The 17,487-nt window shown below is 36.5% G+C and overlaps 1 protein-coding gene across 1 annotated transcript in view; it reads left to right on the top strand.

The window, feature by feature from the left end:
- The first annotated feature begins 788 nt into the window (after positions 1-788).
- The window catches only part of LOC129259866 (pre-mRNA-splicing factor CWC22 homolog), a 31,282-nt gene continuing 14,583 nt past the window's right edge, over positions 789-17,487 (top strand). The window contains exons 1-14 of the mRNA XM_064099030.1: positions 789-897; positions 3,666-4,070; positions 4,223-4,378; positions 5,475-5,771; positions 6,806-7,042; positions 7,560-7,718; positions 8,358-8,486; positions 10,124-10,217; positions 10,941-11,069; positions 11,577-11,712; positions 12,084-12,290; positions 12,941-13,090; positions 14,327-14,472; positions 15,107-15,184. Coding sequence (XP_063955100.1) covers positions 881-897; positions 3,666-4,070; positions 4,223-4,378; positions 5,475-5,771; positions 6,806-7,042; positions 7,560-7,718; positions 8,358-8,486; positions 10,124-10,217; positions 10,941-11,069; positions 11,577-11,712; positions 12,084-12,290; positions 12,941-13,090; positions 14,327-14,472; positions 15,107-15,184 — 2,340 coding nt within the window. The 5' untranslated portion in view covers positions 789-880. The remainder of the gene's footprint in view (positions 898-3,665; positions 4,071-4,222; positions 4,379-5,474; positions 5,772-6,805; positions 7,043-7,559; positions 7,719-8,357; positions 8,487-10,123; positions 10,218-10,940; positions 11,070-11,576; positions 11,713-12,083; positions 12,291-12,940; positions 13,091-14,326; positions 14,473-15,106; positions 15,185-17,487) is intronic.

The following is a 17,487-nucleotide window of genomic DNA, read 5'->3' as shown; positions in this document are numbered from 1 at the left end:
TCACTAGTTATTACTCCATTTCAAGAGGAGCCCCCCCTAAAAAAGGAAAATGCCAACAGTTCCACCAAGAAAAAAAAAATGTTTTATAAAGGATGTACTTTTGCCCCAAGAGTCAACACTACATGTTTAGAGTACGATTTGGGCAAGATGTGGGGCTGTACTAAAACCCAATGATGTGGGTGAAGGTAGGCCGACGACCGACGTCCGTGACATAACAATAAAAATATATCGCATTACTTGTTTAGGGGGTCAAAGGTCAATTCAGGGAACTTGCCAAGAGTATCGTTTTGTTACCAATACTTGTTAATGGTATGGTTTCACACGCCAATACTTGTTAAGGGGTGCATTTTCAGAAAATGGAAAATACGTGTTTAGGGTGCTTTTTGAGACCCCATGGTCGCGCATGGTATCCACTCATAAATGGAAGTGCCCCCCCCCCCCGGGAAATTTTGTTGGCTCGCGTGTTTGGCCTCTCAAATTGTTGTTTGTTTTTTCTCATTACACCACTAGCCTTATGCATCACAATAAAAAAATGAGGAAAAACAAAAACACTTTGTCAAATGGGACAGCCGGTATACTGATTCTTAAACAATCCATGTTTAGGCTAACATTTGGCGAATCAAGGTAACCGAAAAGAAATAAAATGAAAACAAAATTAATATATAAATTAAAAATTCATTCATTCATTCATCCCTTGACTTATTCTTTCATTGACTCATGCTTTCATTCATTCATGGGGCCGGGGGAGGGGGCATTCTTTTGGGAGAACAATTGCTTTTTCATTTTGTATTTGCCTTTTTGACGATACCCTAATAGAGTTCAACGCGCACACGCAGAAAGAATGAGTTTTTGACTGAACGAAGACACAAAAATTCCTGTAATGCCGGATTCAGACAGGTAAATATTATTTTATTATAAGGTTTTTGGGGTTTATTATATTTTCCTTAATCTCATGTATGAAAATAAGTCATAGATCTTGGGTCCGGATCCCGAATTTACTGTTTTCAAAATCACAGAACAAAGCGTAACTCGTAAGACTAAGAGTCGTATCTTACGACGTTTACCGTTTACGTTAACGCCAGTGCATGCAGTGGCAATGCAGTCCCCGTTAGAATCGGTAGGATCCGAGTCGGTATTCCATCATGACCATAATGTGTTTGTGACATATGGGTTTGAGATTGTGTGGTATTTTCGGTCAAAGAAAAGCTTTGGATTTGTCCTGACTGTGTTTGTTAGAAATAATTTTTTCTTGGTTTCCTTTTCGTTGGGGAAGCTGCTAGCATATGATTATGACATCACAAATAAAAAATTGAAATTCTAACTTTTTAATATTTTTATTTAAAATTTTATTTTTAATGGATTTTTGGCGCGAATGCAGTTTTGCACCAGCCGAATTCTAGCAAATTTCCCCACCAGAAATTGATTGCAAATGGCATGGCAAGTCTCTCAGTCACATTTCGAGGTCAATAAACAATATGCCCACCACTTTTCCAAATATCGCGATTTGGAACGGCTGTATTTTGGCTCTGATCTCGGCGTTACAATGATCGTTCGATTTACCATTTTTACTTAGGCTTGGTTTTGCCGTAATATTTTGATATCGATTAATAGTGGCTACCAAAAGATTTGCTTGCAGCGTGGCAGCTCATCCGTTTGCTTGCCACATGTTCGCTAACTTCACCTTATATCAAAATTACGGAGAAGCCAAGCCAAAGCGAAGCGATATCTGACTGAAAATTAACACGATGACGAAGCCGAAATACAGTCATTCCCGATCGCGATATAATTGTAAAAGCGGTGGGCATATTGACCTTGAAATGTGATTGAGGGACTTGCTATGACATTCAAGAATGATTACTGCTGAGAAATTTGCTCAAAGTTGGCTGGTGCGAAACTGCATTAACACCAGATTTGGCAAGAGTTCCATATGCACCCCCCACTAAAATTGAAAACAAAAACATGGAGAAGGTTCAGAATAATATATCTTGCCCTAATATAGAACATATATGACGGGGAAGTGGAAATACATACCAAAATATGGCTTTATTCCGTCAAATTTCGAGCAGGATCTAGTCCGTGTAATTGTTCATAGACATCGGTTTATTTAGTCAGTAAAGGGTCTGTGAGTCTAGACTAGTCGAACTATCGGCTGGCAATCGTTAAAATACCCCTTCCAGTATCAGCGCTTCATAGCGGGAAGAGGTCTTGACTGCAGATAAAACGAGGTGAGTTCGAGTCCCAACTCCCAACTAAGGTAAGCAATAGTAAAAAATGATAGAAAAATCTGAGGTGAACGAACCGGAAGTCTCAACAATCTTTTGTTATTTTTGGTGTGGTGTGCATATGGAACTCTTTCCTCTGATTTTCCGCAGACCTTCACCAATAATACATGTAGACATCTAGTCTAGAAAATATTTTGTATTATTTTTTCTGCTATCTTTACAATTTTTTGTCAGGGTGAATTCCCCTTTAAGTTGTGTAATGTGTTGGTGTTTGTGTTTGGGTAAAACTTAGTGGTGAAGCGGGTGGAGGCAATAGTTCCATATGCACCCTTACTAAAGTTAAAAATAAAAACATGGAGAAGGTTCATATAATATAGCCCTAATATGATGGTGGAGTGGAAATACATACCAAAATATGGCTTTATTATGTCAAATTTTCGAGTAGGATCGAGTACGTGTAATTGTCCATAGACATCAGTTTATTTAGTCAGTAACTGGTATCAGCGCTCCTCGCTAGCATAGCAAGGTAAGAAACACTAAAAAAATTCAATAGAGAAATATGAAGTGAACAAACTGGAAGTCTCGACATTCTTTTGTTATTTTGGGTGGGGGATGCATAACTCTTTCCCAGGTGGAGAGTAAAAAATCCTCCGCTAACCCTAACAGGAGGTTAGTCTCCAATAAATGCTTCTGGCACTTTGTATCAATCGCACAGAGAAGTATACATTGTAACTTTAAGTTAACAAGTCCTAGAAAAACCAAGATGGTAAAATCAAACTTGTGAAAATACAATAATTATCATTCCGCAAGGTTTGACAAAATGATTATTATAAAAAACTGACTTTTGCGGGAGTAGGATGCTTCACCAAAGTAGTTGAGGAACCGTGAAAAATATGCTGGTGTTTGTGCTGCCATTTTGGCTTCTGCCATGGCTTTTGTATATGATTACAACTCTTAGCAATTCATAACTTTGACATTGTTTAATAGATATTTCTGATTGTTGGATTCCCCTCTACAGCTAAATTAAATTTTGCCTGTGTAACTTGTATCTTCTCAGGTGTTCACATCCATGTTATCATTTGAGTTTATTTCTGAAATGTTTCATTTTCATTGAATATTCAAAGGAGTAGATTGATCTACCGTACATTCAACTCTATCTTAGATTCAACTTCTTCAAAAGCTTTTCATTTTTTAATCCTCAACAGCCACTTGCTTGATAAATTTGCACTTGAATTTTTTTTTCCGCATACTGGAAAGTGGAAACCTTCATCTACTTAATGTACTTATCAGTGATCTACCAGTATTCATCACACCGAGAAGGTAGATTAGCTTTGCTGAAGTTTTCTTCAATGACGGTGAAATAAGTAAGCTGTCTTTTATTAGGAGGTAATCTTGATAGACAGGTTCCCGTAATAGTGAGATTCTTTTCCTTTTTTGTTGTAGTGAGAGAGATTCCAGTGATTCGGCATCTTCAAGCGATGCATCACCAAGTCATGTAAGAGATAAGAAATATAGTAGGCGGGAGAAGGATGATGGAAGTGAACGTCGGAGGATTGGAAGAAGATCTCCATCCCCAAGACATGGATCGATGAGGAGCTCAAGGGATAAGGAGAGGAGGAGGAGTAAGGATGAGATGAGAGACAGATCTTCAGATGGAGAAGATGAGGAATATCAGGATGAGAGGAAGAAGCAACATCCAAGGAAATTTCTCAAGAGAGATGATGCTGATGATGGAAAGGTTATGGGAAGACAGAGGGAAGAAGATGATGAAACAAATCATAGAAAACACAAATCTGATGATGAGCTCTCTGTTGGTGCTGATTCAGACTTTGATAATCTGCAAGAAGGGTAAGGAAACCACAAGATTAATGTCATTTCCTGATATACAATTAGTGAAAACAAAAATCATATGTAATCCGGCTCATTCTTTGTGTATCCAAAATGATTTATCTTCCCATCATTATGTTTCTGTTAATAAACATTTGGTTTTAATATTTTAGCATCGCCGAAGCCACTCAACAGCAGCAACAACGAAGGAAACCTGCTAGGTTTGACAGTGACAGTGATGACAGTGACAATAGTCAAGACTGGAGAAAACAAAGGGTGAAAAGTGTTCTACAGAGCCATGTGCAGCAAGTAGAGGAGAGAAAAAAATGGTAAGAGATGATATTCTTGTGATATTAGGAAAAAAAATGGAACCAATTTAGGCTTCACCCCATACATGATTTCACAGCAGCGGCCTTTGTCTCAGAAATCAATATTGGACAGGATAAGAAACTGATTTATATAAGCCACATGTAAGCTATTAAAATATCTGATCAGAGACATATCAGCTAGCATTCTTTGTCTCTCTTTTACACTCTAAGGCCCTTATTTTGAACTCGGGTTTAACTTAGACCATGGTCTAATTCTGTGCTAAAAGTATGGGAAGCTAAAAGTGTCACAACTTTATTTACATGGTATACTTCTTATGTTTACTGTGATCTTTCCCAATCCTTTAGTGGTGAAGACATCTATCTCATGTATCCTTCCAGCAACGACAGTGATTTGAGAATCACATGAGCTGATGCATTCAACCTCTACTGTACAAGAATTATGTGACCATTGGCTATCCATAGTTAAACCACAATTGAGTTTAAATTAAACACAAGTTCAAAATCCAGGGAGCAAAGAAAAAAAAAATTATGGGTTTCGAAAGTGTACGAAAGATTTGAAGAATGCTAATTGGTTCTGTAGATTACAGTGATAGTTGTTTATACGATATGGTTGTTGTGGGTCATGGTCAGAGGCATTATGTTTTCAGGTTGTCATGTCTTCTTTCCCATTTCCTTCTCAGGATAAAGAAAGAATTGTTTGTTGGATCAGCTTTTAAAAGTCTCCAAGTACACATGTAGGAGTCACAATTGTCTGATTATTGTGTGGGTATCATTGTCAAAGTCACACAGGTCTTTACACATGCAATGTCTGCCTATGGGTATGACAATGATCTGATTGGACTTGAAGTTCATGAGTTCAATGGTTACAGTGTGGACATTATTTGAAAATTTAAGAAGGTATGTGTGGTATGCATTTCTGAACCGGAAATGGCAAAGGCATGACTTTGACTGTGCAATGATCCCAACTCCAGACAGAAAGCGTTCTTATGCTATTTTAAATAACAGACCATTCTGCTCAGAGTTTGCAGTTACCAAATCCATGTCAGCAGTGTTTTCCCCATTACCACAAGTAAAGTGTCATATTTATTGTATTCAGGGACATTGCTTCTGATGATGAAGACGGACAACAGAAGAAGATGCAGAGTGCTGTTGGAAGCAACATCATCCACGGGAACGTTAGAGAGGTGGAAGACGGTGAATTGAACAGACACTCGGACCAGGATACAGAGAGAGGAGATCGGAGGAAGAGGAAGAAGGAAGAAAAGGAAGAGGACAGCAGAGATAGAGAACGGAGGAGAGATAGAGACAGGGATCGTGATCGAGACCGTGATAGGAGAGAAGGAAGGGACAGAGAAGACAGAAGGGGAAGAGATGGTGATAGATCCAGTTCTAGGTTTGTAGTAGTTATCATTTGAGAGCTTTAATTGCACTCCATATGTATTGTGATAATACAAAGAAAGGAAAGGGAAAGAAAGGACTTGCTTCATATCGATCAATTAAACTTCATTTTGAGCTGAAATACGTGGTCTGTTTGAACATGTTTTCATGGTCATATTTTTCCTGCCATGTTAGCTACCATGGTTTAATATAACACATAGAGGGAGTTAAGTGGGGAAAAAATCTCAGTATGTTTTCAAGGACCTTCATTGTGTACATTACATGATTGGATTTTTTCCCCAATTCTCACGGGCTCAGCATTCCATCTTGTTACATGAGCAAAAAAAATTTTGTGTCAAAGCTTCTTGTGAAGACCCCTTAATGGTATTTCAAAAAAAAATCTAATTTCCAAATTTTTTCTTGTTCTCCATATCGATTTTGATATTTATTATTCAGATGGGGAAAAAATGAAGAAAGAATTTAATGAGTTACTTGTCTAACATCTATCCAAATGTTACATGTATAATTCTTTCCTTTTTTGTATTTCTTGAAAAAGAGCATCTCAAAGCCTGAATTTCATACTTAATTCTAACTTAGTTAAGAAAAGTAACACAGTGTTCAATATTAGTATTTTAGTCATGAAAACCAGTTTTAAAGTTGGGCAATATTGAGGGAAATAGATTTTCATTTTATTGTTGCAGATTGAACAAGTCTATTTATCATATGCTGTTATGCTGTTGTGGCCACCAGATGGCGATGCCACTCAATCCGTTAATCAAATTAAGTCTTACACCACTTTGTCTAGATGAACTGTTTATATGAATACATTTTTTATATGAAATTCAAAATAATTAGTAGATGAAGAGTAATTAGACCATCTGCTCATGAAGACCGCTTTTCTTGTCTACCACCTGTGGTCTTTTAAGACAGGTATCACTGTACCTAGCCTGCATCATCTTTCCCTCTGATTTTGATAGTTCATATGTACATGTAATGAACTGACTTGAACGTTGCACTCGGCTTAATTTGATGAATTATTATGACTTTTAGGAGAGAAGACCGTGATGGAAGGGGTCGATCTCGTTCACCAAACCACTACAGCAAGATGAAAGACAAGTATGAAGAAAGATACCAACGTTCCAGGCAGGACAGGTTGGAGGAGGGGGAGGTGGAGGAGACGGGTGGATACGAAGACGCTAGGAGAAGATTCAGGAATAGAAGATTTAGAGATGAGGAGGAAGAGAGAAGGAAGTGGGATGGAAGTAAAGACCAAGATACCAGTCGACGGTAAGTGTGTATCATATCTTTTTAATTGATTGTCTTTAATTCTTAATCTTTATTGCCAGGTTTGCTATGTTACCAGTCTTGAGAATTGCATCATGAATAACTATGTTGTTGTGTAATGAAAGGTGACTGATTTCAATGTCAGGTGTTTTATTCAGGTGAAGAGGTAGTGATTAAATGATTGTCAAAATCAATTTGTAGACCAGTAAGATATATGTAATTTATTTTTCTAAAGACAATATTGATATTAGTTGTTGTGACTTACTCCTGCTCCAAGTATGTTTAAAAAAATTATGTCTGACTAATGGAAGTTACATGTACTCTGAATTTTAAGATGTCATATCTTATTTTTGTTGCATCTGAGAGGGCTAAAAAGTCTCCAATCCTTTGGTTCCTTACGTTATAAGCATGCACACATTCTATCTAATAGTAATAGGTACCAACAATGATTGCATAACCTGTCTCCATGTGATCTATCAACTGGTAAAGGTTATTGCTTTGGTTGATTTTATCTTGTTAGGAGGAGACGAGATGGTGAAGAGGAGAACAAGGAGAATGCTGAACCTCCTCCCAAGAAGAAGAAACCAGAGGTGGATCCTATTCTAACAAAGACAGGTGGAGCTTATATCCCTCCAGCTAAACTTAGATTGATGCAAGAACAGATTACAGATAAAACAAGGTATATAATTCAGTATCAAATTAGATGTCTAGACTGTAATGCTCTTATGCTTGATGATGACTTAAACGTTCTTTCTTCTTAAAAAAAGTCCTGTTGATGGTGACCATTGATGTAGGTGATGGGCAAACTGTCACTCTCAAGTGAGTTGGATGTAGCTGTCGCCTGTCGTTCTGATTTAAAAGTGAGGATAGATAGATGGATAGATAGGAAGTGATAATTTTTCTTATCACCTCAAATCAATTAGTGATTATATGTTTTATATATTCCAGGTTTAACACAATTTAGATATATGTATGGAGCAAACAATATTTATACTTATCTACAAGAAAGAATGTTCCACAAAAATATTGTGTCTCAAGATTTAGGCTTGTTTCACTGCAAGCATGTTGGTATACTGCACACTCATCTAGATAGCGCTTGAGCAAGGTGATTTTGATCATTTCTTTCTTGAATGTATTGGCCTGTAATGTTATGGTATCATTGCTTTATGCGACTCTTGATTCTTCCACTGTTGCAGCAGAGTAACTAAACGTTGTTGCAAAAAAAAATAAAAAAATAGACACACCTGTATTAAATGCAGTCGTACAAACTTGTAATAATTCATAATTCATTGTAACCCTTGTTCATTTGTCATTACAGTGTAGCATACCAGAGGATATCATGGGAAGCTTTGAAGAAGAGCATCAATGGTCTGGTAAACAAGGCTAATATTTCCAATCTTGGCTTGATTGTGCAAGAGATGCTACAGCTCAACATCGTACGAGGACGGTATGTAAATCTATAAAATCTATAAAACCTGCAAAGCTTGTTTTATGCCAGCTTGTTGGAAATGACAAATATATAGAATATTACCATAGTGCATGTACAATGTAATGTACTTTACATTAAACTTCAGTGAAAACCTCATATTGGGACCATGATTTATTGCCTCATGAATATTATATTATGAATGATTAAGTTTTTGCTGTGTTTCAGAGAGGAAATTTGCCTTGAAAGATTATTAAACAAGAAATCACCCTCTAATTCAAATCCCACTCACCAGAGTTCGAGGGAAATAGTAGGAAAGATGCCATCCCTAACCAATGGTATTCCCTTTTATCCACATTTGATTAGTTTTAGTTGGAAAAGGGTATATTTGAACATTGAAACATTTATGGGGGGGGGGGGGGTGGGTGGTTGCTGTTATATCGCCACATAGTGGATTTATAACTGGTGGTAACTGAATTGTTTTGTGAGCTAAAGCAGTAATTGGTGTTCTCATATTAATTGTTCTTTTCATTGGTTGATTAGCTAAAGCAGTAATTGGTGTTCTCATATTAATTGTTCTTTTCATTGGTTGATTAGCTAAAGCAGTAATTGGTGTTCTCATATTAATTGTTCTTTTCATTTGTTGGTTAGCTAAAGCAGTAATTGGTGTTCTCATATTAATTGTTCTTTTCATTCGTTGGTTAGCTAAAGCAGTAATTGGTGTTCTCATATTAATTGTTCTTTTCAGTGGTTGGTTAGCTAAAGCAGTAATTGGTGTTCTCATATTAATTGTTCTTTTCAGTGGTTGGTTAGCTAAAGCAGTAATTGGTGTTCTCATATTAATTGTTCTTTTCCGTGGTTGGTTAGCTAAAGCAGTAATTGGTGTTCTCATATTAATAGTTCTTTTCAGTGGTTGGTTAGCTAAAGCAATAATTGGTGTTCTCATATTAATTGTTCTCTTCAGTGGTTGGTTAGCTAAAGCAGTAATTGGTGTTCTCATAGTAATTGTTCTTTTCAGTGGTTGGTTAGCTAAAGCAGTAATTGGTGTTCTCACATTAATTGTTCTTTTCAGTGGTTGGTTAGCTAATTGGTGTTCTCATCTTAATTGTTCTTTTCAGTGGTTGGTTAGCTAAAGCAGTAATTGGTGTTCTCATATTAATTGTTCTTTTCAGTGGTTGGTTAGCTAAAGCAGTAATTGGTGTTCTCATATTAATTGTTCTTTTCAGTGGTTGGTTAGCTTAAGCAGTAATTGGTGTTCTCATATTAATTGTTCTTTTCAGTGGTTGGTTAGCTAAAGCAGTAATTGGTGTTCTCATATTAATTGTTCTTTTCAGTGGTTGGTTAGCTAAAGCAGTAATTGGTGTTCTCATATTAATTGTTCTTTTCAGTGGTTGGTTAGCTAAAGCAGTAATTGGTGTTCTCATATTAATTGTTCTTTTCAGTGGTTGGTTAGCTAAAGCAATAATTGGTGTTCTCATATTAATTGTTCTTTTCAGTGGTTGGTTAGCTAAAGCAATAATTGGTGTTCTCATATTAATTGTTCTTTTCAGTGCTTGGTTAGCTAAAGCAGTAATTGGTGTTCTCATATTAATTGTTCTTTTCAGTGGTTGGTTAGCTAAAGCAGTAATTGATGTTCTCATATTAATTGTTCTTTTCAGTGGTTGGTTAGCTAAAGCAGTAATTGATGCCCAGGCTGCCTCTCCCACCTTCACACATGTATATGCGGCATTTATAGCCATCATCAATACAAAGGTAAGACCCACCAGTGGATCTATCTATAAAATACATGATCCTCATCAATTGTCATGGGCCCGCATTCTGAACTTAGACCACTGCTCTAAACATGCCAAAATTTGTTCACATGGTATGTTTCTTATGTTTACTGTGCTATTTCCTGATTCCTTAATGGTGAAGACAGTTATCGTATTTATGTCGTTCCCAGACAGTTAAGATTGATTTGAGAGTCAAGTGAGTCACAATTGGCTTTGGTTGGTTGAACCACAACTTTAGACCAGAGTTTAGATTAAACCTGACTTCAGAATACGGGCCATAGAGTCTAGAATCTAGTGGAACTAAACCTTATAATCACCTGCCAACCATAGTTGTTTGTAGTAGTTATCATTTATTAGTCAAGGCAAATCTACCACCTCAAATTTTCAGTCACCACATCTTCATCTATTGGTGCTTTCACTGGTTTGCTTTTCTTGTTCTATTGTTTTTATTGCAAATTATTTTGGCTTCTGAGTGGACTTCCAATTTAGGTAAATCATTTCCATTGTTAAATGATCTTTCTCATCAGCTTATTCGTGCCAATAATTTCTAGTAGATAAAAATGAACCTTAGATTTCACTAGATTAAAGTCATCCATTGTGTAATTGTCGTTTTGTGAGAATTCAATGAAATTTCATTTTTGTTGCACAATCAGTAGAAACGATTATAATTATGATTCTTAATCTTTATCCTCTCCTTTTCTAGTTTCCTCAAAATGGAGAACTGATCCTGCGCAGGCTCATCACTAATTTCAAGAAAGGGTATCGCCGTAATGACAAGAAACTTTGTCTGTCATCAACCAGGTTTATTGCTCACTTGGTCAACCAGCAAGTGGTAAGATACATTCTCTTTTTATTGTGATGGTGATCATTGCAATGATAATGATAGTGACATTGATGATGATGATGAGGGTAATAGAAGATGGTCATGGTTACATGTACATGTATGTTGACAACGGTGATGTTGATGACAATGACAATACTGGTGATGATGATGATGATGATGATGATGATGATAAGGTGGATGATGATGGTGATGGTGATAATGATAATGATGATGATGATGATGATGGTTGCAAATGCTGTTTAATATGCCAGCTCTAATCATTCTTTTCATGACCATGAATGCTATCAAAGCTGTTTTCAGAAACAATAGTCTATCAATTAATTTAAAGTGATCTAAGAGAGGAATACTTGTCAACATTCCAATATTATTTTAAAAATAAATCTTAAGAAACAGCCCACATACTTTTCTAATTTATCATTAATAGAAAATAACTACAGTGATGAAATTTGAAGACCTAATTGTGATTGGGTTATTTTTTTTTTCCTTTTTCTTTAGGCGCATGAAGTAGTTTCTCTTGAGATCTTAACACTATTGTTAGAGCAAGCTACTGATGACAGTGTTGAAGTAGCTGTAGGATTTCTCAAGGAAGTTGGTCAAAAAATCACCGAACTTTCTCCAAGAGGAATCATGGGTAAGACAAAACAAAAACTAACAATTATGTATATAGAATTATCAAGATATTAATCACTTTGTCTCTCTGTATTAATGATAATAATTTACATATTAAACCACTGCATTCCTTACTAAGAGCTGTAGGCATGGAATAGTGATATTTCTTTTGAAAAGATAGGAAATGAGAAGTTCAAAAATATTTTTTGATCACTCATAAGTTATTATGAATATTTGATGTTTAATATTCAATATTGAATTTAATATTATATTTTTTCAAGGAAAGCAATCAGCTTATCACTAATTCATTGATTTATTGGAGTTGGACATAGATTCTGATAATGAACTGAATGCCTGGCACATAGAAACATTAGTGTATGCTCTCTATTACAGCGATCTTTGAACGACTGCGTAGCATCCTTCATGAAGCTGGGATTGAGAAGAGAGTTCAGTACATGGTGGAGGTGATCTTTGCCAATCGTAAGGATGGCTTCAAGGACTTCCCTGCGGTCATTGAAGAACTGGATCTGGTGGAAGAAGATGACCAGTACACTCATCTACTCACTCTTGAAGATGACTACAATACGGAAGATATACTCAGTAAGTTGCTTAATTCCACAATTTTTTTTTATTATTCAGACAAGACTCTGTTTTGATTCTTTAGTATGGGTTTGTATTATAGCTTAATAGAGGAGGAGGACAGTTGGAGACTTGGGTTGAGGATAGAGGATGTACTTAATCATGCAAAGTGGAAGGAGGGGATAACAGTGATTGATGCAAATGTGAGGTCAATCCTGCCACCCCTCATTTCATGGGGACAAAACCAAATTTTAACTTTGGATGACTGACTGCCTAAATGACTAAGTGCATTAGATGGTCATGTTTTTATTTTTGTGTGTGTTTGAATGTAATGTTATCTTCCGTTTGCATCTTTTTGGGAGAAGAGCTTCATTATAACATGATAGTGATATTTTCCAATTGGTAATGGCATATATTGGCAATGAATCAGGAAAAAAATATACTGCCTCATTTTTGCAAAATGCTCATGATGCATGTTTGTCTTGGTATTAAGAATGCCAGGCACATTTTGACTTGTGTCAGAAACTGTTGTTGTGGCAATGGCAAGTTATGATGTTGACATGGCAATGGCATCTGTTCTACCATTGTTCCTCACCAATGGCTATTGTATAGGGTGGGAGTGATATTTCCAGTTTAGATTAACATAAACAAATTTTTCTTTTTCTATCCAGATGTTTTCAAGGCCGACCCAGAGTTTCTGGAGAATGAAGAGAAATACAAAGCAATTCGTAAAGATATCTTAGATGAAGGCAGTGAAGATTCCGAATCAGGAAGCGAGAGTGGATCAAGCGAAGAAGATTCTGATGAGCAAGATGAAGAAGGTAAACACATTGTACGCTATTAAGTTTGGTGTTGGATGCTTTGTGTTGGTTGTAGGCCAATTTAGCACCCAGTTTGAAATGAAAGTTGGCCCCTTCGATGAATCTCACTAGCTGCTGAGCTATCAGCTTCAGTTCTGAATATTGATTAGGTGATGATCTTTACTAGTAAGCCAAAAGAGAGAGAAAAAAAAGAAAAGGACCTAAAAATCAAGCCTTGACTATAGAAACTTTATTGCAGTAGTGTTATATTTTTGTTATTGTTTTGGATTATTTAATCAAATATTCATCGCTAGGACGATAAAAAAGAAGACAAAATGTGTGATATTTTAATTTCGTAAAGCCATCACAGCTTCTATATTGCATTGCGTAATGCAGGCGAAACTGCCAGGGGCATTCCACTTGTATGAAAATTCATATTACCAACCTGCTTCGTTAAACAATCATTGCACAGATCTGCAATCTTAATGTCAGGGCAACGCTCGGATCTTACATATCGAAAGTGAGGTGCACAGGCACTTGACCCTAGTGTCGTGTTAAAGATAAATTCCAGTTTTGGTAACGATCTAAAAATGACTTTTTACAGAATCTAATATAATGACCACCTAAGTGTCTGTTTGTATAAATAAAAAATATGTGCCAAAGGATTCTGGAAGAAATTGTGTAATTGCTGAGAAATAAGCAAAATAAGCGCGGATTCGGTCACTTCCGTCGGGTCTTTATTTTAGCAATAATAATACACTGTCCCACGTGTGCCTATCTGTGTTGGTGATCTTCAGTGTGAACATTTTTCAGCGTAGATTTCAAGATTTCACAAAGTTCAGTTTATGTAACTGTACCAGATCTAGATCCTCGATGATATACTGACAATTAAGCCTTGTTTTACAGACTTTCTCATGAAATCAGTGTTTACTGCAAATACTGGAATTTCTCTTTAATTCATTGCAAATATCCTTGAATGGGCCGTATTTCCTCTCAACATACACTCTCTTGTGCATTATTTGTATATTTGAAATGAGATGCCAAATGCTGACCTATTAATCCAAGAAAAACTTTACTCAAATACAAAGACAATGGTTTCTTGATCTGAATTATTTCTTTAGTTTAGAACCGTAACCAATGTCCATTGCTCTGTTTTGTTTTTTGCATAATTTGATTAACATTTTACAGATACCCCCCTCACCCTTTTTCCTCTTTTCATCCCTTATTTTTGCCCGACCTTATTTCTATAACATCTAGAGCAAGAAAAGATGGAGATCAAAGATAACACCGAGACAAACCTGACAGCCCTCAGACGTATCATCTACCTCACCATTCAGTCTAGTCTGGACTTTGAAGAGTGTGCTCATAAGATGCTTAAGATGGAGTTGAAACCCGGCCAAGAGGTACCACAAACTTTTCAATAAAACACTTCATTAAAGGCGAAGTTTACTCCGATGATAAGTGGTTTTGATAAGAGCACAAAAAATTGAGAAAATATTGGTGATTCTTTGATTAAATCCATCAAAGAATAAAAAAGTTAAGAATATGTTGAATTTGTTATTTGTGATGTCAACAGCTCCCCATATATCATGTAATATAAATTCCATAAATTCAAATTTTTTAATGGAACAAGATGAATAATGATATGTTTCTTTATGGAATGGGGAATGAAATGATGTGTCTGATAATATATTTACTGCACAAATAACATCACTTTCAATTTCTTGAGAAAATTGCATTAGGGGAAATCTATATCACACAACACATGGAGTTTGATAAAGTTTCATCAAAACTTTGCAAAATCTAATCAAAATATTGTCATTTTATGTATTGAGTAGTCTTGTTTTATTTCTCCTGTTGTTTCTTTGACAAGTGACACATTGGTTTTTATTAAAAAAAGGAATGGAAAGTGTTACATATTATGAGGCCTAAAAATATAGTTCTTTCTTATTATTACTATTCTTATTATCATTATATTGTATATTCTTGTACAAGTTCCCTAGATATGATTTCGGTTTTCTTTCTTTTGCAATGCAGAAAGAAGTATGTCTGATGATACTGGATTGCTGTGCCCAACAGAGGACATATGAGAAATTCTTTGGACTATTGGGACAGGTAATTTTTTTTTCAATCTCACTCTATCTCACTATTGTTACTTTCATTTATAGACCTGTAAATACTTTTATTGTAAGCATGCTTATTTCTGCCTTTTGGCTGTGCAGCTTGTATTAATTTTGTATGCAATAAACCATTAGGCTTGAAACAGAATATGTGTACATCTATTGTGGAGGTATCTTTTTTATTTTCCTGACTCACCTTTCAAGAGGATTATACATGTATCATAATGTCTCTAGTATCCTTAGGGAAGGCATCAATCCTTCGCTACATTATCTAAACATGGGTGATGAACAGGTACCTGGTATTATTGAATATGAAAGCCAATGTAGTTATTTTAGCTTTTTATGCTTTGAATGCTACCCAGGGAGTGGAGAAAGTGCATACATTTGTTTGCGGGACATATTAAAATCCAACTACTTGGTAGCAGATAAAAGCAGATTATTGTGATTATACAAGTACAGATGAACGAATGAGGTTAAAGTACATTGTTTTTTCTGCTGTATTTGCATAGAAAAAGATTATTGTGCGTTTTGAGGGAATAGGCAATATGATGTTTGCTCAATCAGTTGTTTTTACTGGCCAACAGTGTCCATGTTTTGATTTTATTATGCCCCTGCCACCAAAGATGATTTTCAGAAGCATTATTACATCTTTGATTATACTAAATAATGCAACAATTTATTATTGGAATAATGTAAAAAGATATATATGCAGACCAGGGGAGTGTTTCATCTAATGTTGTAAATCGGATCAAAAATCAGATCGAAAATCGGATCGGCAGTTAAGCTTCTAAAATCGAAATCGAATCGAAAATCGAATCGGCGATGTTTAAAAACAAAGGAATACATCAACATTTTGTTCGCGGTCGCGCGCATCTTCCTGACAAAGTCACAAAGACGAATGTTTAGGAATGGAAGTAGTCGACATGCGCGATCGTTTGGAACATGCTTTTAAAGGGTTTTGAGGTTTAACTGCTTAACAATAAAATGAGTGATTTTTATTAGAAAGATAAACGAATGACGCATCTTCCGAGCAGTCGCAAAGGAAAATAATTCTCGTAGATCACAGGTCAATGAACGATCGGCGGGACATCTTTTATAAGTATGTTTATGTGAAGCTGAGCTCAGCTAAGTTCGCTCATTATAATATGTGATTACAGCCACGCCCAATAACCATTCCAAAGTACACCCATTTTGTTATAATAGCTTACTTGGTACATCATTTCTCCGAATCAGTTCTGGGAAAAGTTAAGTCACGCCTCAGTATCGATCTTTTTGTATACCCACCCACTCAACAATATCAGTGAATTACGCAATGCGCGCAAGCATTCACACAATACAAGATAGTTTTGTGGCATAGCCGAGAACTGGAACCGCCCAGACTCAACGGGCTAGCGCAAAATTCTTTACACTACCTTTTGGCATGTGCACGTGGTGGGTTTGATTGACACTGCTAACAGTGCTATTCTTTGAGTTGGCTCACTGGCTGGATTAATGACAATATATCACTGCAAGTATGGCTTACATTATACATACAACACGCAACACATCCATACACACTGCTCTCAAACTCCCTTGCTATGTACCTAGGCCGTGTGTGCACTTATGGGCGGGATTTAAGCAGGGCATTGACTAGCATATACAACACATCCATGCACCCAGCATTCATATACATTTCTCACTTGCTCCCTTGCTATTCGTCCATTGTGTGAACTCATGGGCGGGATTATGACAAAAATTAGCGCAAGCACTAGCATACGTAATACACACAATACATTCCTGCACCCACGCGGTCACACATAGCTCTCAAACTCCCTTGTCATTCGTCCATTGTATTCACTCATGGGCGGGATTTATCAGCGTAAGCACTAGCATACATAATGCGTACAACACATTCATGCAGTCACACACAGCTCTCAAACTCCCTTGCTATTGGTCCATTGTATTCACTTATGGGCGGGATTTATCAGCATAAGCACTAGCATACATAATGCATACAACACATTCATGCACCCATGCAGTCACATACAGCTCTCAAACTCCATTGCTATTGGCCATTGTGTGCACTCATGGGCGGGATTATGACAAAAATTAGCGCAAGCACTAGCATACGTAATACACACAATACATTCCTACACCCACGCGGTCACACATAGCTCTCAAACTCCCTTGTCATTCGTCCATTGTATTCACTCATGGGCGGGATTTATCAGCGTAAGCACTAGCATACATAATGCGTACAACACATTCATGCAGTCACACACAGCTTTCAAACTCCCTTGCTATTGGTCCATTGTATTC

This window comes from Lytechinus pictus, chromosome 1 (genome assembly GCF_037042905.1).
Source record: "Lytechinus pictus isolate F3 Inbred chromosome 1, Lp3.0, whole genome shotgun sequence".
In the NCBI taxonomy this organism is placed as follows: Eukaryota; Metazoa; Echinodermata; class Echinoidea; order Temnopleuroida; family Toxopneustidae; genus Lytechinus; species Lytechinus pictus.
Note: the sequence above shows the minus strand (reverse complement) of the source record. Positions and strands in the feature narration are given on the sequence as shown.